Below are 24,487 nucleotides of genomic sequence, written 5' to 3' on the forward strand. Positions count from 1 at the left end.
GAATGAACAAAAAATTCACAATCCACGAAAATTGCCCCCCACGAATTTAAATGATTCCACAGTATGTAAAATGGGCTGTTCCGTCTGTGAAACATGCTGATCGACAATACTCGTAAATCATAACTTTTAACTCTGTTCTTGAGATAAGATAATTGATTGAATGAAACAATCAAAGATGGTTTTAAACTTAAGCGTTTATTTGTTGGATACCTCATAATACTAAATGTATGAGTCCTTATTCCTTATAAAAAAAAAAGGTCCAACATTTTTTTGATGAATCTTTTTACTGGAAGTTATAAAATGTGAAATAATAATTAGGTCGAAATATACTTACATCAATCATGTGTAAGGTACACTCTAATGCGTAAAATTATTGCAAAACGGGTGAAATATGCAAATTTTCATTTCTTTGCCTAACATTCAAAGAAAAATGATTGTCATAGCCTATCTAATTTTTTTTTTTATATCAAACTACATGATTCTTTCTTTTGCCTTCAAGGAATGTTCTCGAATAATTAAATAACAAATAAATGAAAATAAAACTTTCAAACTTACAAGGAAGTAATTTAAAAAAGAAACATTTTACCAGGGCAAAATTCATATATGTTACATTTTGCAGTCGAAATAAATCCACCCACTTTTTTTTTTACCGGATTTGACGCAATTTTATATTCTATACGAAAGACTAAGCAAGTCAAATAGAAAGAAATTGAATTGACCTAATTCATTTATCAACTAAGAGCCATCAAAGGTATAAAAGACTGCATGACTTATTGCTGTAAACAATCAAATGTATCACAATATATGATTTATAAAAAAGCAGACGTAAACATATTTACAAATCGACATACATATCATTTCATATACATGCCTAGAGGACCTCTCATGGTTTGTGATGGTATATGCGTTTTATTCAACGATTTTTGTGTTTCCTTTCCCCGAGCCTTGGCCAGGGGATAGAAAATCCTCAACGAGCCCGATAATAATCTAAACATGTACCATACCAACACAAACCACAATAAATTCTTTTAATCAGGTTTTCATCATTGTTTTATGTGTTCATTATTATTTCATAGGATTTTTAATGCAAAATACCCAGAGAACGCCATTTTGTTGTAAAACAAAAATATATACCATGACTGACATTCACCGCAAATTGGCCTAAACATGTGGTAAAACACACTCTTACATACATATTACATACAAGTTACATACTTGACCAGTGTTTATCAAAATAAATAAAGTTCAAATGGCAGATGTTACCAAATGCTAATTTGTTCTTCTGGTGTTTACATTCAAACAACCCAGCTCACTTCAAACATTAAAAACTTTATACTTGTATACTCTTGATGACTGCTTAGTACCAGCAAGTAAGCCTTAAAATGATAAGAAGGTTTGCTGAGGATGAGCAATCATGATTAAAAATTGACACGTTATAGAGACATCAACAATACGCAAAATTAACTGTGTCAATCTGGGATAAAATGGTCCAAACGCTGGCGTGCAGTGAAAGCCGACAGGAAATCTATTCGACCCCAAAAAAAGCAACGCGGCGGGAATAAGAACATCACTCGTTCTCAAAGGCCCACATGCTGCATAGCCCACTTCTGTAACAGTTTCTGTCTTACTGTTTATATATTTGAAAAAAAGAACTCTTTTTCTCATGGCTTTGATAATGACGACATCGAACTTGCTCTTGCAGATGGAGGTTATGTTTTTTGTTAATGTGATTCGTTGTGATAATACAAGAAAGCATACCATATGTATTCTAAATTCTTTTTTTTTTCAGATTTGTCACCATATATACAACCCCGATATGAATTTTGGTCCAGGGTCTTTTGACACGAATTTTTGTTTAAAAAAAGATAAATGAAAAAGTCACAAATATTCAGCTACATCGCTAATAATAAAAATACAACATTTATATTATGGTTCGTCGATATAGGTTTCTCAGAACCATTTCCACTTTTTTTTTAGATTAACATCCTAAAGTAGGGGTGTAAAAACCACATACATGATTGAACATATACACGTCAAGTAAAACAGTATGATCTATGTTTTGTAGGCCACATTAAATACCTGTCCAAGGCCGTATTGATTTACTATTATGTATTGTACACGTTAACGTATACATTTTAAGGTATCTACCTTAGAATTAATATGTCCAGAATATCTTCGCATATAAATTACAATAAAGAACAGTTTTGTATATAACTAAATATCAACCAGTTTTCCGAAAATCTTAATTTGTTCCAGCATAAATTTAGATAAATTATGTCTGTAATTAAAGCACTCAGGAGCAGTACTCATTTGTCCTAATGGTTGTTGGTATTGCAAACGAGTTATTGCTTTGCCAAAGATAATTGTAGTTTAATGATAGCTACTAACTTAAATAACTATGTTATATATTAATATATTAGGATTGTAATAACTACAGTGAACCTTTTAAGACGTAATTACGAATTTGTACTTGCAACGCTTAATGGAAGACTGTATGTTTTTTGAAGCAAATTTATATTTTATATATAAAGATGTATATTTGAATATGTGAATGTGTTTTATAATTTTATGGAATTTGTATATTATATTTTATATATAGATGTATATTTGAATATGTTTTTATCTTAGGGGATACACGAACACAACCGAATAAAACTGTGATATATATTATTTCTTGTGGTAAAATCAGTGACATTAAAGCCCAGGTAATTTCTAATTATAAAGTGAAGTCCCTCCCTTTCTTAACCTCTCACTGATATATAGAAATTAAATCTAAATATTATGCATTATTACATAAAAATGTGATGTGTATATAGCATGAACTGACATCTACCTTTTTAGTGAATGTAGGTGAGTAAAAATTATTGCACATGGACTGGTTTTTTTATTATATCAGTGTAAAACTTTAATATAAATATCACACTCTTTAACTAAATATTTTGTTATTTTATTTTTTTTAATTTTTTTATTATTATTTTTTTTTTTAATTTTTGTCTATTTAGTATTTCGTAATACAAACTAATATGGAAGTTTTTGCTATTTACTGTTTTAAGCATGGTATTCATAAAGTTTGCGTTTAAAAGGTTGAAAATCTTTATAATAAAGAAATAATAATCCTGGGTACCTGTCTACAGCTAAATTCTTTTCTTTAAAGGAATTAGGTAGTTTAAGAAAATGAGATTATCAAACCAATAACATCTAACTAAAACGTTTTAGAAAACTATTTTAACACATACGTGGTTTTTTTTTAATAAGAAATACAGGACACAAAATACTTATAATGGTTTTACTGGTTTTTCTTTTTAATAAATAATATTAAAACTATTTTTCTGAAAGGAACTAATGAACCATTTAAGTTAAGCTTTTTATAGGTTTATATATTTCTCAAAACAATTGCCAAGCCAGCCTTCATCATTCCATAGCAGAATAAAAAGAAAATCAATATGATAGCTACCATATGAGATAGTTAAGGAGAGAAAAGGGTCTTCATGAAACAAATGGCCAGTGTCTTGTAAGCATAGCAAAGAAATGTCTAACTGACAAATCCTCATTGACTTAGCGATAGTTATTTTGAAAAAAAACCCCAAATATCGTTGTTGATTATATGCAAGGGGATTTATCATGGAAACGACGTAAATTTTGAGTTTATTTTATCTAGAAAGTCGGTCATAAGGAATCGGGAAATGGTTATGAAAAATTCAAATTCCCCTGCAATTGCAGACATGGTCCAATTTGAAGATTAGCACAGGAACAAGCCGTCGCATTTAACATTCCAAAAGGTATGTATAGCATGAATAAAGGATCCGTATAGTCTACTAAATGCAGTGAAATGAGATGTAGATTACAGGTATTATAACTTTTTACAGGTAACGTCGAATTGCTGCAACGTCCTGTGAAGAAAACAAACGGAATTTTGAAACGAGGACCAACTCGACTTATAGAGTAAGTATATTTATGTTTTATTTTTGTTTCATCACGAATTTACAAGCTAAATACTTCTCTCAGTACGTCTGTTTATTTTTGAAGCAGAATCTGATGGAGTTATTAAGAATTAAGTGCAACATTATTATAATATCTAATTATAACCTGGTATATATATCTGCCATTCAATATTGCGTATGTTGCTTTAGCTTAATAAACGAAATAATTTGATCAGATGTTTAGCGCAAATTAAAACTATTGATTGATAAGATACAAATATATCAAACTTTTACCTTAATTTCATTTTTATTCGTGGAGTCATTTTTTTTAGATTTTGTAGAGAACATACATTGTTTATCAAAGTTAAAAACATTGATTCACCTTTACAATTTTAAATTCGTTTAAGATCATACGCGACCTATCTTCAATAATTTTCTTTTCCTCCTATTTCAGCGCGCAATCTAAAATTTCCACCCCTAATTATATGATTATGTTATTTGATATATATTTTTATTTAGATTTAGATGTATAGTTTTACTGGGAAATATATATTGTAAAGATTTAATATATTTAATACGCGACCTTGGTTGTGTTCAGGTTGTCCAAATCTGATCATCATCAAGTTTCGAACAAGGGTAAGAACAAGTTGTCGACCATCAATCCCCAAATTAGAAAATATAACAATAATCTTAATAGATTATAAACGATAAGACATTTTCGTTGTAAGCAATCTGTGTTTCTTCCACTAATGTTAAAAATCGATTTTTTGGTAAGTCATTAACTTACTCAATATGGACCCAATCTGATAAAATAGGAAATTGCTACTAAACAGAAGGAGGCATAAGAAAGGAAGCGACAATCTGCCTCTGACAAATTCATATGGATGTTATTTGATATAATAGACAATCGCGACTAAAGGCGACATAAGAATGAAAAAAATCATCTTCCATTGACAAAAGAATTGTAAAGAAGAAATTGAAAACATTGATTTTCTTGCGGTATGTTGACATTAACTTTACAGATATGCATAGAAAACCCTAGTAGGCAATTAAATGTGTTAGTTCAATTTTTTGCCTGTCAACTTAACCGCCAACAGGCAGTTGTTACTTTATTCCACACGTACTGGTTTAGCTTTCAGCATACGTAATACAACGTTTATTTTCTAGTTGTCTTTTGAACATTGCTTTTTCAGCCTTTTATTCTGATTCCAATAGGAATTTTAGCCAATAATCTAATGTATACTTCAAACTCTGCACGTGTCATCTGTTTCTTTAGTCTAAAGGAAAAATCGGTTTCTTCTACTTTGAAATTCGAACAATATCACGCGAGGATCGATGCCTCCCGCTATATTGCTGAAAAAACCCATAAAGAGACTGGGTGCAAAAACTGATCATTTTATGAACCCCTTCACGGTAACTGCGGCACTGCTCTTTTGCAGGGCAAAATGACATAGTTTGGTGAAATATGACGTAAAGTCAATTGTGTCATTTACGTCATTTAATTATCTACCTACTGAAATTTCGGCAAAGTATATCATTTTGCCCTGCAAGATAGCAGTACCGCAGTTATCGTGAAGGGGTCTATTCATAAACTATTTTGGGATTAAGAAAATAGATTTTGTTTAGCTTAACCTTATATTTTGAATGATACCCTAAATCTTTATAAAAAAGTTATTTTTCTTAAGGAGATTAATAAAGTCTGAAAACGGTCACGATTATTGAGCTCTCTTTATTAAGACTAGGGCTCTCATTATCACAAAGGCGAGTCAGTAAGAGATGAAAATTGTTTTATGATGATTTGTTAGCGATACTTATTAATCAGTGTCGCATAGATGCATGGTGTTGTGTTAAAGATCAATGGTCCTATATTAAGTATTGCTGACGTTCCACAATTATTACAAAACAGACTGTCTGTTAATAAGTTGTGTTTCCGCAAAGAAAGAAGAGATACAAATCTATTTAAAAAAATCTGTAAAAATATTACACTATAACGACAGGTGTTTAGTGGAGATCATCACAAAATATAAAAAAAAATCTATAAAAATATTACACTCTAACGTCTGATTTTTAGTGGGCGTCATCACAAAATTAAAAAAAAATCTATGAAAATATTACACTTTAACGTCTGGTTTTTTGTGGGGGTCATCACAAAATATTAAAAATACACCAACTTTTGTTACAGTTTTGGTATTATATTACGAATGTATATCGGTACAATGAATTCATTAAAAAAATGAAGAAAATAACCACGACGATAGCATTATTCTGTGTGTAAAATTTCAAAGGCGTACACTCGTTACATTTTTTATGTTATTTTGTAACGTACTCCTATGAAACTTCATTTCATGGTAACAAAATAAAAGCATAATGAAAATGCTCACCTACCGAACAACGTAAAAATCATTTAAAAATAAAATTTTCTTAAATTGTTCTAAATATTTTTATCTGTATTTTGTTTATCGTGGTAATCTTAATATATGTAAATGATATCGAAACAAAGGTTTCCTAAAAGGTAAATATTTATTGTTTTTACTAGAATGCGCAGAAACATGCGCAATGAAATCTAAAGTGGGCCTCCTGAATATGTCATCTTATATTGTATTATTTTGATTCGTCTCCAGTGCCAGTTCTAGTTTCGAAATAATGCTTAAAATTAACAAATCATATTTTGAAAATAGTTTAACTCATTCCTTTACTAATTTTACATCGTTTCTATAAAAAATAAAATCTAACGACTTTAATTTGTGAAGAAATAGATTCACACCTCCTTCACCGTTCCCTAATAAGGGTTGAATTAAAATTAAGGGTTTTCCAATCAAATAATAAGTCAACCTTCCGCCAATAAAACTAGAAAAGTACCAATTCTGTCAATTTCATTGAGAAATTGAACACCCTTTTCCAGCTAAATTCTCTTGATGAGAATTCAAAACAGAATGAACGGTTTTAATGATGATAAGTCATTTTTTAATCTTATATGAAGGACAGGTTTTATTTTCAATTGGAAGGAACGCCTGTTTGTCTTGTGTCAGGATGTCTGAAGCCGCTCAGCGGTGAACAAAAAATGTGAATATTAAAAAGAACACTAACTCCATGATATACAGAAACCACAAAAACCTGTTTAAAATCAGGAAAAGCTTGTTAAAATGTGTTAAGGCCAGAAAGTTTATATCCATATTTTTAAACACACAATAAAAATGCTTTCATATGACATAGTTTGTCTTTACAATGTGAATTTGCTTTCCGTATGACCAAAGTATTGTTATACTCGTTTTTCTGTGATGTTTTATAGGAAATCAATAAAAACGGTATAAGACGACCCATTTTTTAGTAGACAGTAATTAAATCTGTCTGTAATTATTGAGATTATGGAACGATTTCTAGCCACAAGGGGGCAACTAAGGCTATCGGGCTAAGCGCTGTTGCAGCTGATGTCTGAAGCCGTTTATCACGCAAAATCTAGCAATTGTAATATAATAAATATAAAATTAACAAAAAAAAAGTTTTTTGCACAGCCATTTCATTCGCATTTTCTTGAAAGCTTCTGATACTTCTGCTAGAAAATGAGATCTAACCAACTTATTATATATATTTTAAAGCTAACCACTTTTTACAGCATAACAATTTCCATGCAATTCATAGACAACAATAAAATGTGTCAATTACAAACAGACCCTATCGAAGATAGACGTCTAAATTCTGTAAATCTGCATATTTCGCTACTTATACATTATCGTTGTCACGTCGAAACGTAAACATGTTTTAATCACTGCAAAATATTTTTTCTCACAGCTTGAAATATGCAATTAGTTTCTCACAGTGAAACATATACAATCTGTTTATTATATCAAGACACATGTAACATTTTAATCACCTCAAGCATACACACTTACACCAAATCAATACAATGATTCTACCATTGCAAATATATACGGTATTTCTCAATACAATAAAGACATACACAACATCTTTATAACAGCCATACTGTAAACCTAACGCTGTCAGAGCTAGACTCGTATGATTTCACATTAAGGCATACATCTGTATAACAGCCATACGAATGCAATGAGTCAGATCTATGTGGTTTCTCGTTTACACCATAGCTTCATAATATCCTGTAGCCCTTTTCACAAGAAAATCTTAAGATTATTTTTTTATTGTAAGAGAAAACTTTACGATTGCACATACCCTCTCGGTAGTATTTCAAAACTGTTAAAACCATTAAATAAAATAAACAAGATAAGGAGCTAAATTTAATGTTTTGGGCCACACTATACTGTTATCTCGCATTATATAGCAGTTATTGTCAGACAAATAAACATGTAAATTCTCCACATTTTTACTCCAAATTCTTCTTGTTAGAGTTGTTAGAGTTACCTATGTTACATAAAGACACATTGTGATTGTGACGTCAGATTCCTACTACATCACATCGACTTTACTCAATGTATAAGTAAGTAATGACTTTTTTTTTCATTTTTGCAACCTGTTTATAAATGAGAATTTAGATTTGTTCATATGTTTCTCCTGTTTTATAAGAATTATAAAGTAAAAAGAGATTGTTGCAAGGGAAAGGAAAACTCGCACGAGAAATATTAAGTGAAACCTGTTACAGATGCGTTTGTAGGATTTCTCGTATGATATTCTTAAGTTTTTTTGAAGCTGCTCATCAAGTTTCATATAATTCGCCCAACGCATAAAGAAAAAAACAGTGGAAAACTGAAGTGGGACAGACAGACAGACGGACGGACAGACAGACAGACGGATGGACGGACGGACGGACGCAGAAGAAGCTATAGTCCCCTCCGGTGAAAACCGGTCGGGGACTAAAAAAGAAGCAAACGCTAAATCATTCTGATATAACCGGATCTACCTTCTCTCATCGGAGTGACACGAATCTATTGACGTGATGATAGCTTCAATCCCATTTCAATATCATGCAATTTACTACGTACAAAAAAATCAGAAAAGAGATAATCGGGGTATAGAAGGGAAAATCCGTTTTACACTCTAAAAAAGCATTAAATTCTGAACATTAATCCAGATGTCTCTACATGTACTTAAAAGATAGACAAAATGTATTTTCAATATGCCTAGGGAATTGAAAGCTTGGCACACATGACTAAGCAGAGGTTAACTCTAATCACAACTTTTTTTGTACCACGATATAGCTTTCAATGGAAAATACTGAGAGAATTACAAGATTCCTAGCCTTAGAGTAAAATAGTAATCCAATACATACAATTTGATGGACACGTAAGGAATTATGGACTAATGTTGTTATATATATAAACTACCTGAAGGACCTAATTACATATGTAGATCCGTTTAAGATAGTGGCGGATTTTTTACTCATAGTTTGCTGAGTCTGCAGAGTACAAATTCACAAATTTTTGTCAATTTAAGTGATAGAATGTGCAGTTTATGTAACTAACCTTGTTATGAAATATACCTTAAAACAAAGACGACAAAAATGTTGATTTGCTTTAAAAACATTCATTTCTTCAAAGTAGAAATTATAACCATAAAAAAACACATTTTGCAAACACAGTTGACAAAACATTATCAATAAAATTCCTGCTCTCGTTTTTGAGATTGTGACGTTTATAAGTTTAATTACCCATTTTTCATGTTACATTAAATATTCAAAGGTACATAAATAAACAATGGTCTCATTAAGAACATGCACAGAACATGCTTAAATGATTTGACAACGGCGCTTGGTTTAGTCATAAATCATTTTTATTTTGTTTTACAACATGACGACAATTAATCTTTCAACAGTTATTACATGTATTTATGTTTGTAAGGATAGTAATTAGCCAAGAAACTGATTTATATCATAACATCGGGCCTTACTGAAGGTCCAAGATTGAACATATTTAAAGAAAATTGTCCACAAAATGATTGAAATATGAAGGTTTGCATTTTGTTTTGGTATAAGAGATACTTTCAGATACATGCGCATTAACATGAACATGGATATTACAAGGTCATGTTTCACGGTGCAATTAACTTCGCAGTGTTTGCCGTTCACTACATTATCTGCCTTCGAATTTGTTTTGACTCGAGACTCGATCTAGAGATAATCTGAAATCAATGTGATTAAGATTCTTGTAAAAGTTAATTTCTTTTTCTACTTTCTCATCTGTCACGCGGACAGAAGGGGTAGATGAACAGTTCTTAAACAACTAAGATTATTTTTACTTTTAATGATATATGTATAAGAAATGAAATTTGCAAAATGCCTTTATAATATTTAACAAATTTAAGTTTGAATAAAGTGAAATAGTATTGATAGAAATATAATAAACATCAATCAATGAAGCTTTAAGACGTTAAAGAAGATAAAGATAAAAAATGTATAATTAAATTGTGTTATTGCACATTACTGGAGGTTTAAAATGAGAAAATTATATTTGATTCTCTTTTAAAGCTGAAACATAAGAGTAAAGAAAAAATGATTCATTATCCTAATGTATTTCATACATTGTTAAATGAAAACACTACTTAACAAATAGAAAATGCATGAATAAAACTGCAAAGTCATGAGGTAACAGTGTTTGAAAATAAAACAAAATAGAAAAACATAAAAAGTAGCATGTGTATGGTGTATAAAAATGTTGTACAAATTTTTCTGAAATGTTATTTCAATCAAGAACAAATAAAAAATGTCTGCTTTAGCAGTAAACATATTCAATTCAATTTAGAAATTATTTGACAAGGGAAAAATAATATCAATGAAATAACATTTTTCTTTACAAGAGAAGAATATCATTGAATATAAATTAGATCACCTCGTCTCCTTTTGTATCTGATAACGTATGAAACTCAGACAATGTCATTACCAAATGCAATAGTTACTTAACAATTTTTCTATTTGCGTCAGAATCATTCCACAAAGAGGACATTGTTTTGATAAGCATCTTGTTCATTCCGGAAAAAAAATTAGTTCATAACCCATAAAATTTATTTGAAACACAGAGTTAGTCAATTACGAATTGCTGATGGCAGATTGATTTTTTAAATTACAGAAAAAATAATAGAGAATCTCAATGGTAACAACAAGGGATGTGAATTAAATACCTCGCTCGTTTTTTTCAACCAAATGTACTCAGATAAAAATCTGCAATAAAGCGATGTTCTTGAATTTTGTATGTAACATGTTTTGATGAAAAATTCTATGTTTGGAATGTTGAAACAAGTGTTTTGCCCATGGAGCTAAAGAATAAAGTTTATTTGTAAGGAGTTTAAAAATAAAAATGCTGTTGGACCTTATTTGTTTTTTTTTTTTATCATTTCAATTACATCGTCAATTAATTGTTATGCTTAACTTAAAGGGTACATGCATAAGCAACCATTTGGAGACAAACTTAAACATTGATATGATTCAATTTAATGAAAATTAACAACGTTCGTATCCCTTATTAGAACGATTGTCACAGGATGAAGCTTTGCCATTTTGTCAACTGAAAGGTGGCTGGAAGATACTAAAGGCATAGTTCTGCTTTTCATTTATATATATATATGCCCAGTTGACTGATTGGCTAAATTTCGTCCAATATGCTACAAACGAATTTCAATTAATATAACAAAACACACCCTACCCCAGTATACAAGATGAATACACCGACATATCACCAGTTTTCTCATTTAACATATCCTTCATTTTCGTTTTCTTTTGGTTCTGTTTTTCACCTTTGAATAATGAACAGGATTCAATGAACTAAAATAACTTAATATTGCCACATATAAATTCATAGTTTGGTGGAATTTACAACCTAGTTTCTTTTTCATTGCCATTTGATGTATATTTTTCCATACATGAATATAAATAAATCAAAGAACAGAGAGATTGGTAAAGCCCGATCTGAAGAGCATGACAAAATGACATTTTATTGGCCCACCAACACAATATTTACAATTTTGTTTAAAAATTCATTTTTTTAAATTTCATCTACATAATCCAAGTCTGTATTTGTTATTGTTATTTTTATGAACTGATATGAGAAGGGCATTGAAACAATGAGAGAGATAGAGAGAGAGAGAGAGAGAGAGAGAGAGAGAGAGAGAGAGAGAGAGAGAGAGAGAGAGAACTAGTTTTCCCTTAGCTTTCTAGTATTGTATTATTTATTGTCAATCAATAAACTAAGATACATACACATTAGGGGCCAGTTTACTATCAATCCTAGACTCATTCGCTGAACATTTTTCAGGTAAGTAGAACAATTAACAAAGCTATGGAGAATTTTAATTAGCCTTGTCTCGTTATAAATAAACGGACGCAGTCTCTTGGTGGAAACTAATTAGGATAAGTCTATTTCATAGCCTAGTCTAGGCAATATAACACCACTACTTTGACAAATGCTACTATGTAAAAAACTGACATAACTAGTTTCTGTTTTTATTAAAACTAAGACGACATAAATCTATGTCATTGAAAAAAAAATCTTCTTCAAATTTCATAACAAATGCTACAAGGAAATGACCTTACAAAACAATTAGAAAACACAACCTGGAATTTTGTTTATTGTTCTAAAGCATCATTAGTGCAGACACTTTAATTTGTTTGACATAGTCTTGGATAGGGAGCTGTGGTAAGAAGTGTAATGCCGAAGGCTTTTCTTCTTTTCAATGGTAAGTCTTAACAGAATGTAGACGAAAAGTAATTATAGAAAATATTGTTCTTATTTTCATTATATACTGTCACAAAGGTTTTTTTTTTGGACACGATTAGTCATGAACATGTCAAGTCGTGGGATTGTATTTAACGTTTTATTTGTATTCCAATTTTGAAAATAAAAACAACTGGTGAAGGATGTTGCTTATGTAAACTCATTTTACATGAACTACATGACTGCAATTTCTAAGAAATTCAATAAGGATAAAAAAACCTCTGTATTTTCATTTTTAGATATGAAAGTCATAAAGGCATCTATTTAATGTTGCTATATCAAACAAATCCCAAACTAAGGCCTGAAGTATACTTTAGTTTTTTGGGTTTTTTTTTGCATTAACTATTGGTCGAACTTTCCTTTGTGCATAACAACTGTAAAGGTTACATAATCGTAGCAAATAGCAGTCTTTAATTGTCAACCTTAGTGCATTCATATTAGTCGAAAGCAGGATGGCACTACATCAGATAACCCAAAAATACTGCTATTTTATTTTTTATTGTCATAAGCGCTGAGAAGTTCTAATTTTTTGTACTTAACAGTTAAGAGATGTGACATAGTCGTACAAGATCAAAAATGAAAAGAATTAGTACGCAATTTCAGTGGACCAGTATTGATAAAAATAATATTGTGATTTTTAGATTTCTATTGTTATCTCAAAGAAAAAAAAAGGAAAAAAAATTCAATTTTTTCGTTACGAAAGAGGGTTTGTTTTTATAACCACATTAATGTAAGCCCGTTGGGGACTTGTATTGAGAACAATTCAAATGATATACAGAACAAATATAAATATCTCAACTTTTATTGCTTCATTTTACCTCTAACGATGTTCATAATCACACCATTTACATATCAATCATATTTAGATCAGGGTTGTGCTAGTATTTATCAACAACATATATAAATGTTCAATTTACTGATAGCACAGGTTTATTCAATCATTTACAATCGGAAATAAACCCTGATATTTCAATGATTTCTTGTAATGATTTTAGATTGGTAATTCACAAGGTCTGCAATTTTCTGTGATCATTTTTTTCTGTTTTGCGCTGGTAGTAGTTTAGCTCCAAGTTCATTTAGTTTCCTAAACCTGCAACATGTAGGTGGATATATGCTACGCACTATCGGTATGACCATCTCGTCTCAAGGATTCCATTTTCTAGATAACGTCATAGGCCTAGGAGGACAAATCAATATACAAATATTAAACCCAAGACCAGGATTTTAAAAAAATAATCATGATCTTTGGATGCTAGTTTTAGTTCATACATCAAGATGACTGATAGAATCTGTGCGGTTCAGAATGGTATCTTTTTAATGTTATCCTAAAAACTGCATTTAATCATGTCATTTTTTTTGGTGTATTGAAAAGATGAAATAAACAATATAAAAGTAGAGTCTTTTAAATCTTCGTCAGCTTTACTCGTGTTTAAAGGAGACCATTTTATTTTTTTTTTCCTTTTATCAGAAACCACTGTTAATACTACCTGTTGTAGAAAACTGGACGAGAATGAGAAAAACAGGAATAACGCGTGAATTCCCGATCTTGCTGATGCTGTTGTGGTGGGAAGAAGTCATCGCCAAAACTACAGAGTACACACCAACCATATTGGCCGAGCAATGCAAAGCTAGATGCGCTATTAAGGTAAACCAGAAACTTGTATTTCTTTTAAAAAACAAACAAACAAACTCCGATTTCTGTTTTTATTTTATATGTAATTCGAAATAAAGTGCAAAATAACTGTGATTGCAAGAAGTATAAAATAATTAGCTTATACATCATAACAAGAGACCATGGTACATGTATATGGCTATCATGACTATAGCATATCAAAATATATATAACTTTCTAAATTTATGTAACAATTCATTTATTCTCTCTCTATCTCTGCTTCTTTTCATCATATCAAAGTAAAACAATGTAAGGTCCCTTTAAAATGCATAGGAAATAAGATTTAAGTTGTTGTAAATTAAATGTTAACAGTTCAGCTGATATTAAGAAATGTTTTTGGGTTTTTCATCATAGTGTTTGAAATGGTAAAGAAAATAAATGTCATTAACCGTCAATTGCGTGAATAAATCATCCCTCTATGCTAAAGTGATTTGCAATGCATATACATGTAGTTGCTCTACCACTAAATCCAAATTGGAAAACCACTGATTTTGTTATATTTGATTTTTTACAGTACAAGTATCGTGCCATAGACCTCTATATTTATATTTTATGATATTGAATTGGATTTTTTTTTCTGACTTTGTTGTGAAAAAAAAATATTTTTGATAATACGTAAGAACAAATATAAAATTTCATAAGACTAAGAAACCCGATTTATATCAAACTTTATGAGGATCTTCCTAGAATAGTCAACAAATATTAGTAAGTTATAAGTGCAAAAATTAGTTTAACATTTTTCGGTTGAAAATGAAAGCTAAACAAACATTTAATAGGAAATCATCATCCATTATATGTATTTATGCTTATATTTATGCTTGTATAAATTGTTCAATCATTAATGTTTTCTCTGTCAGAAGTATCGATAAAATATTCAAGTCCACGTGTTGAAAATGTTGAAATATAATCCATACACTTAATAACGAGTTCATCAATCATCCCTGCGGATAGTTAACAAGAAAGCTGCACAATGAAATATGCCCGAAGGAATTTGTGGTTGAACCATTTTCACACACCTGTAATTAATTTATGACATGCTTTGTGCAAATACGAATACGTTACATAAATATAACCATTTTATGCATATTTTCTGTATATATCCCGAAATTGAAATTTATGACATTGAATGTTAAAATCAGAGAGAGAGAGAGAGAGAGAGAGAGAGAGAGAGAGAGAGAGAGAGAGAGAGAGAGATGAATATTAAACTTATCTTTATCAAGAGACTGCAAAAGGAAGCAAAAATTTATGTCATCCATTTATGAAGTGTGTGAAGGTTGGCATTATGTCCAAATTATTTTGTTTTTTTTTTGTACTAAGTCTTATTTATGATCTTTCCGACTGTTTTTCAACGTCTTGATATAATAAACAACCATTTAATAAGACCGCCTTGGAGAAAAAGTATCTACAGACACGACATGAAATAAAATAATGATGTTTGTATCTGGTCTACCACATAGAAAACAAAACCACATACAACCACGCGAAAAGAGTTTGAATAACAAAGCATCGTCGGCGACCTACCGCCAGTCTTAGACAAGTGTCACAGCTGTGGACCAAGTTATTTAACTTTTTTCTAAATCATTGATGCGATGTTTTGTGTCCCAGTGGGAATTAAATGCGGTTTTTATACATGTAAAGAAAAAAAAACAAGTTTAAATAATAGGCAACCTTTTTACACTTAATGAAAACGAGGTATTTAACTATAACAGGTCATAAATTTATCTATCGTTTTTGGTTGTTTATAATTGTCATTTTATGTCTGTAAAATGAATTAAACAGAATTAATCTGTACCATTTTAGTTTTTCCTTTCAAATGTTAATGTGTTATGTATGAAGAATTTTCTAGACAAACATTTGTTATATGACAACAAAATATGTTAATAGCCTGAGTTGACCCCACACGAATTCAAGTCAAATTGAGTTCTTTTCCCCAATTACGACAGGGGACAATGACCGCTGAAAAAAAAAACAAATGATAAAATCCTACATCATGACAACTGCATTTGAATACAGAACAAATTTATAACATTCAAAATAAGAAAAAAGTACATCTTTGTCATTGAAATCATAAAAACCGCAAACACCCATTTTCTATGCTCGTACTTATAGCATATCTTAAGGGAAAAAGAGATAAAAACATTTACCATCGTGTTCGAAGTCTTGGTCCTGTGCCATTTTTTTTCTATATTTCAAGGTAGTTTAATGATGCTTTGAAAGAGAAAAAAAATCAATCATTGATGTACATGTACAGCAAGGTCTTATAAATATTCCTAAGTTTTCATTTAAATAAGCAATGATGAAGCGTGTTCTGTGCAAGTGCTTATTATAAAAGAATTAATTATATTATATATAATTATTAAACATAGTCTGATATTTGAGGTTTTTTTTACCACCTATCCTATTGTTCCAATTATGATTAAAAACTAGCTGTAGGTTATCATTTACTTATACACGTATATCTGATTGTGGAAAAAATTAAATTTGCTCTCTACCATTGTGTATATACATGTATATAACTGTCATTTTCATAGGATTAAAAATTAAATACTTACAATTTAACCGAACACTTTTCAGTCATTGTTGTTGCTATAAAGAACATGCTCAGAAGAATGATTGATAAAGGAAAGCTTAATTTATTGCAAAAATGTTACTAGCAAAAACAGTACTGTAGTAATGGGCAATTCTAAGGTACCACATATAAATCAAATGAAATGCTGTTCTATGATAACGTTGATATTTTGTTGCATTATATAGAAATAAGCTAATGAAGATGTCGAAATCTGTGGTTTTTACTGTCATTGTTTATTTTCTATTTTTTGAAGGAAATCAATCAACAGGATTGCTTATCTAGTTGTTTGCTGTCTCTATCTGAACTATCCAGTCAACGGGTTTTATCAACAGGTGTGTAAGACGAGAAAACTTCACACTCTTCTCTCTCTCCCCCTCTCTCTCTCTCCCAAAATAAGATAAAAGAACAATATGATGATATGCCAAAAATATACTAATAATACTTAAAAAAATGTAGTAATCGCTTTACAAAATAGCAAAATTGTATGTATTTGCTAATTACAAAGATTGTTTGTCATTCTTTATCCAAAAACCAATAATATGAAATGATACACTGTCATAATTTTTTTTTACTATATTGATATAATTTTTAAAGGACCCTACTTAAAGTACTACGCTTCACTATGTTAAGTGTTTATTAATATAAATAACATGATTAAACATTCTAAAATGCTAAAAATGTTAATACATTATCAAATTTATATCAAGAATATGTAATATAAAAAAAATAGCATATCATACTATGTCTTGCAGCAACCTTGGGCAACCCGTCTATCAACACGTGTGCTTATAATGAGCCTCCTAGAGTAAACAAATCCAGAACTTTTAACATCGTTTTGAAATGGAATTATGGGAAATTAGATGCTGAAATCATTACATATACAATATGGAGGAAATTGGAATTTGAAGACAGGGACTGGCAATTCGTCTGCTCAGTAAGTTAGTATATGTATACAGTGTACATGTATATGCTATGCAGTTGTATCAAAAAGCAGAGCTATTATATATTTCATCAGAAATCCTTTTCTCTATCTTCAATTTTAAATTGTGTATCAGTTTAAAGGGCGCCTGTAAAGTGCGAAACGAAATCGAAACGAAACGAAACGAAACGAAACCAATGGAAACGAAACGAAACCAATCGAAACGAAACGAAACCAATCGAAACGAAACAAAATCAAACGAAACGAAACCAAAAATCAAACGAAACGAAACCAAAAATCGAAACGAAACTAATATCAATTTTGACTACATAAAAGTGAAAATAAATTCATTGAAATTAATTTTTGAACTATAAAATATAACTACCTGTATGTTTCAGATTGCCGCTGTAAATTTTTAAGCCGATTATCCGAAATTTGCAAAAATTATATAATTATGTAAACAAGTGATGTACATTCCTATACCTTTTAATGTTTCTAATTTGTTTCATTAAATCATAAAAATGATACTAGTATTTAGACGCTTTGAGAGAGAGAGAGAGAGAGAGAGAGAGAGAGAGAGAGAGAGAGAGAGAGAGAGAGAGATGCCTTAAAATTTATCAGCGACATCACATAGCAAAGTATATTACACAAGTTTGGGAGAGAGAGAGAAAGAAAGAAAGATAGAGATAGAGATATGACGATGATACTAAAGGGGACATTCTAACATCAATTTTCTTTCTATCGATTTGAAATATTGTAAAAATGAAACGATCGAATACAATGTGATTTAGAGCATACTAATTGTTGTAATATGCATAGCATGAATTTGGACGTCGTAATTTGACAAAATTAACTTGCAATATAAAGATGATTATACTGTAAACGTATTAAAAAACTGTCTTTAACCCTTTGTCTATGTAATCTATTTTGTGTTTTTGGCGGAAAACGGCGTCCGCAAAAGTACATTGCCAAATGTAAAATATATAAGTAGATAAAAAGGTAAATTCAGAAATGCGCTAATTCAAATCCATGCTAACTTGTTGAAAAATGATATTCCGCCAAATATTGTACACCCGAAATATAGTGCGTTTACAGTATTTACGGAGACATTCCAACTACACGATTTTTTTTATATCGATATGAAATATTGTAAAAATGATTCAAATACATTGTGCGTGCGTGTAAAAGGGGGAGAAAGAGGGTATCATGTTTGATTTAAGGTTAAAAACAGGTAAAAACAGCTTTATATTGCACGTTAATTTTGTCAAATAACGACGTCCAAATTCATGCTATACTTTCTTATTATATGTTAGAAACTGGTAACCAACCAGTATGCTATAAATCACATTGTATTTGATCGTTTCATTTTTACAATATTTCAAATCGATAGAAAAAAATTGTTGTTAGAATGTCCCCTTCAGTATCATCATCATATCTCTATCCCTCTTTCTTTCTCTCTCTCTCCCAAAACTTGCGTATATATACTTTGCTATGTGATGTCGCTGATAAGTTTTAAGGCATCTCTCTCTCTCTCTCTCTCTAAACGTCTGTATATAATTTAATGAAACAAATTAGAAACATTAAAAGGTATAGGAATGTACATCACTTATTTACATAATTATATAATTTTTGCAAATTTCGGATAATCGGCTTAAAAATTTACAGCGGCAATCTGAAACATACAGGTAGTTATATTTTATGGTTCAAAGATTTATTTCAATGAATTTATTTTCACTTTTATGTAGTCAAAAATGATATAAGTTTTGTTTAAATTCCGTTTCGTTTCGTTTCGATTTTTGATTTCGTTTCGTTTGATTTCGTTTCGTTTCGATTGGTTTCGTTTCGTTTCGATTGGTTTCGTTTCGTTTCGTTCGATTTCGTTTCGTTTCGTTTCGTTTCGATTTCGTTTCGCACTTTACAAGCGCCCCAGTTTAAACAGCCAACTGCCTCTAAAAATCAGACAGCAGATTGGACTATTCACTGCCTTGACCTTGAAACCATTTGTGTTGTTAAATGCAATTACATTTTATCCTCACTTTTAACACTCACGATTAAATATATTTCTTATTTTGTTGATTATTTACTTTACAATTATCAAAGCAATTTTATGCATTGAGATTAATTTTGCATCGAAATTAAAGACGACATGTAATATAGTGTAGTTTATTGCATGCCGATAATCTTATGTAATTTTCAATATGCATGTTATTGTCAAAATGTTCCGAATAACATAAGGGGAAAACAAAAACATGACACGAGCTTTACTTAAAGATAAACAGCAGGTTTAATGTTCACAGGACATGAACTTGGTTCGTTACGTGTTAGTTTCTCAGTAGATTTGATCACGTACCAAATAAGTTCATATGCCTGTGAACTTTTTAATATTGATGTTTATTACGAAACACGTTTTTACGTTTGAAAAGGCAACGCGTCCATATTCATTAAAATTACTGTGTTTTTATGTTTACAATAATCCAAACGTCAAAGATCAACGCGTGCGGTAATCATTGTGACGTCATGAAAAGTTCACACAGAATTGATCGTTTTCGCTTGTTTGTAAGTTCATATAAGGTAATATATTTGGAAAGGTAAATATAGGTCTGTATTTCTCCTATAACTTGAAAACCGATTTCCCGGTTTGGTAACACATCAGAAATGCCTTAATAAAGCATTAGCAACAAAAAGGGAAAAATAGCTTTTTTATGTTTTTCTAAATTATTGCGGATATAGTACGAAACACCAATCCTTATTTTACATTCTCTTGCCTATGGATTCGTTTTTAATGAGTGCCATTTTATGATTTTTTTATGTTCTATAATTTACCGGAAGCTACAAAAGCAAGAGAGGTCATAAAAACTGAAGATTTACTGACTTTTTGATGAGGTCCTAACACGTTAAATTCGCTCGATCCCATTCAATCAATGACTTAAATTCAGGAGGACTGGTAATTCGTAACCATCTTAAGATTATACCTGTCTCCTTAAAAATACAGCTCATTGAGGAAAAAATTCAAAACTAAAATATCTGGAATATTTTGTTATTAAAACAATGGTTCATAGGTAAAGAATTGCCTCTAAAATGTAAGAGTTAGGGTAATTTAATGGTTAATGTGATGATCACCAGCCTCCTTAAAACATTTCATTGCATTCCACGTAATTAACGAAAGAAAGAATTCTATACACAAACAGGCAAGTATATGCTGTACATGTATATATATGCATATTTACAAAATATGTAAAACCCCTCTTTACAGAAATTGGGCATTCAATATCAATGTTTAGATCAAAGTAAGAGGAATGAAACAGTAACTAAAATGGCACCAAAAGGAATTTTACAAATATTGATACATCAATTATTCAAGATTTTTTAATAAATCTGAACGTGGAAACAAAGCGGTAATTTTAAATGCCTACACTACATGCAACAGAGATACAATGCCATGAGCGAGGCAGAATGTTTTCATTTCACTCTATCGTCTTAGATACTAATATTGACATTTAACATTATCCAACGACTTCTAGATACATTGTAGCATACTAGACACGAATAAACTTTACACTTGTTATATTTTTAGACAAACGATACAGTTTTGAAAATAGACGACATTGCACCTGATATAGACTACATGTTTAAAGTAGTTCCCGTGACTGTTGGCGATGTCATTTTACAGCCCTTAGAAACAAGATGGGTACGCGCACTTCCAGGTAAGAGCTTATATTGTTAATTTTATTTCTTTCAGTAAATCAATAAAAACAAACATGCTTTAATATCAATGGCTAAAAAGATGACAAATAAATGTAAGTAACATAATAACATTTCCGCAATGACTTAGCCAAAAAAAATTAAGATGTATATAAAGGAAATATTTCAAAACAGTTCTTTTTTGTAGTGCTTCCTATTTTAACCACAATGTCGTACTATTTTCGTACTCAAATCTAACCAGAAGTAAAAAACTTCTTTAAGGTATCCCACTTCTTAATGTTCTTGTATCAAGAATTTCTTGAGAAGTATATCATTGAAATCTGAAGACAAGTCATACTTGAAAAATACAAAGATTATTGGAGGTCAGCATTCATCCCTCCGAATTATAGCCAACGTAATTTGACCTTTTTGCACCTAAAGTGCGATTTCAAACCGATTAGGATTTGTTGTCAGCGTTTTTGATAATGCATACTTTTTCCTTAAAATATCATTTTCAATTTTGCACAATGAGCACACTGAATGGATGTATTACGAATAAAAAATTGTATGAAAAGCTGCATAAATTTTTTTTGTGACATGTTTCCCCTTAAAACCGACAATTTCTATAATAGTTACAATTTGATTTGAAATGAAAACATTTGGAATATCAAGAATTTTATAAGATTAATCCAATTTGCTTAGATATATATACAGGATCATTTTGACATAATAATACACGGGGGTCAGTGATATTAAATTTTACATGTAGATATATGGCTTCAAAGATAAAATTCTCACAAGATTTGGCTAAAATAAATGTTTATACATTGTCTATATATTTGCATGATCTATGCTAAACGGCTATCATTCTCTAAAAATTTAGTTTTGTACAGGTCACACGGGACCTATAGAACAAGTCACAAATCTATCAAATGTCAAAAATGTGAATAATGAATAAAGTATGATAAAAAGAAAATGATATCGAAAATTGATAAAATTGCTTGTTTCTGTCATTTTCGTCTTAAAAACCTTCCGCACAAAATAAAATAATTCCCACCAAAACTTGTTTGTTATTTTAATCCAAATGGATCTTCTTTAAGCATGTTGTGTAGTTATAAAATGATGATCTTCCCGTGAGGATTATACATGTATTAAGAAGATCATATTTATTAAAAATGAACATCTGCACAGTCAAATCAAAACGTAAGGAGTGAGAATATTAAGGGTACGTGTAACTAAGCAGATGATTTGATTGTTATTCGTTCCTTTAAGTATTAACAAACATGTAACAACCACATACTCTTTTCCCCACAGAGAATGGCTCTGCAAATCGACCTCTACGTATCTCTGTGTCCAACGAAACCGTGAATGGGACATCTGTAAAAGTTCTTCTGTCTTGGGAACCTACCTTGGGTAAGCTTCATACCCCTGACAGGATCATGCTGCATAAATACAGACAGTAAGAGTGGTAGAGAATTGTCATCTTATAACCTCGCCTGCTAACAAAAAAAAAAAAAACAACAACAATTTTTCAGTTTTCGTCCGTCGTGCGTTAACAATTTACATTTTTAACTTCTTCTTAAAAACTACAAGGCCGATTGTTACCATTTTTAGTGTGAGGCATCTCTATGGTAAGAGGACTTTAAATTGTGATATGTATGGCTCTACAATCCCCGGGGCGCCACATGTGGGGCCAAATATGCAAAAAAAAAAAAGCCAAATTTTCAAAAATCTTCATCTCGACTCCCACACGTGTAAGGAAAAAACTGGTTGCATAGTTATAATGTCCTTGAAGCCCTCTACCAAAATTGGGAAATTCATGACCCCTTTGTTGGGGTTCAGGCTCTAGGGTGGGGCCAATATGGCCATATAGTAAAAATGTTTTAAATCTTTAAAAATCTTCTTCTGTACTCCCATTTACATTTGTTAAAAACTTATTGCATGAATATGATTTCCATGAGGCTCTCTACCAAAATTGTGAAATTCATGACCCCTGGGTCAGGCTCTAGGGTGGGGCTAATATGGCCATATTGTAAAAATATATAAAATATATGATTTTCATGAGGCCCTCTACCAAAATGTGGAAATTCATGACCCCTGGGTCAGGGGTTTAGCTTCTAGGGTGGGACTAATATGGCCATACAGTTAAAATGTTTTAAATCTTAAAAAAATCTTCTTCTCTACTCCCATATATATTTGTTAAAAACTAAATGCATGAATATGATTTCCATGAGGCCCTCTAATTGTGAAATTTATGACCTCTGGGTCAGGGGTTCAGGCTCTAGGGTTGGGCCAATATGGCCATATAGTAAACATGTGTTAAATCTTAGAAAATCTTCTTCTCTACTCCCATATATATTTGTTAAAAACTAAATGCCTGGTTATAATGTCCATGAAAGCCTCTACCAAAATTGTGAAATTCATGACCCCTTTGTTGGGGTTCAGGCTCTAGGGTGGGGCCAATATGGCCATATAATAAAAATGTTTTAAATCTAAAAAAAATCTTCTTCCCTACTCCCATACATGTGGGCAAAAAACTGAACACATAGTTACAATTTCCATTAACTCCTCTACCTTAACTGTGAAATTCATAGCCCCTGGGTCAGGGGTTCAGGACATGGGGGGGGGGGGGCAATATGGCAATATAGTGTTAATGCATATAATGTTTAAAAATGTTCTTTTCTATTCTCACAGATCTGAATAAAAAAAACTGACTTATGATAATGTTTAACAGGAAGTCATCTACTGAAATTTTAATTTTCATGTTCCCCGGGGTGTGGTTTTTGACTCTACGACATGGCCAAAATGGATGTATAGGTGTTAATGCATAAAATTAAAAAAATATATATTTACTCCCACACACCTGCAAGGAAAACTGAATTCATGATTTTGTAGACTAGATCTTAAAGTTTTTTGCCAAAATTATAGGTTTCATAGTTCTTTTTGAAAGATTTGAGGCAGAGAGGTGGTCGTTATTACAAATTTATAGATTTTCTACTCCAGAATGAAACCTAATTAATTAAATGCATATATGAGACTCCTCGACAAGTTAGT

The 24,487-nt window shown here is 30.9% G+C and overlaps 1 protein-coding gene across 2 annotated transcripts in view; it reads left to right on the top strand.

Moving 5' to 3' along the window:
• Positions 1 to 3,686: 3,686 nt before the first annotated feature.
• LOC128179296 (tyrosine-protein kinase receptor torso-like) overlaps positions 3,687 to 24,487 on the top strand; it is a 34,749-nt gene continuing 13,948 nt past the window's right edge. Inside the window, exons 1-7 of one of the 2 annotated variants that reach the window (XM_052846685.1) lie at positions 3,687 to 3,779; positions 3,867 to 3,942; positions 14,089 to 14,237; positions 17,087 to 17,165; positions 17,586 to 17,767; positions 21,327 to 21,456; positions 22,748 to 22,846. In XM_052846685.1, coding sequence (XP_052702645.1) covers positions 14,103 to 14,237; positions 17,087 to 17,165; positions 17,586 to 17,767; positions 21,327 to 21,456; positions 22,748 to 22,846 — 625 coding nt within the window. In that variant the 5' untranslated portion in view covers positions 3,687 to 3,779; positions 3,867 to 3,942; positions 14,089 to 14,102. Of the gene's footprint in view, positions 3,780 to 3,866; positions 3,943 to 12,461; positions 12,555 to 14,088; positions 14,238 to 17,086; positions 17,166 to 17,585; positions 17,768 to 21,326; positions 21,457 to 22,747; positions 22,847 to 24,487 lie in introns of those variants that run through there. The other variant, XM_052846684.1, reaches the window with a different exon arrangement.

The sequence above is a fragment of the Crassostrea angulata genome, chromosome 4 (assembly GCF_025612915.1).
Source record: "Crassostrea angulata isolate pt1a10 chromosome 4, ASM2561291v2, whole genome shotgun sequence".
NCBI lineage: Eukaryota > Metazoa > Mollusca > Bivalvia > Ostreida > Ostreidae > Magallana > Magallana angulata.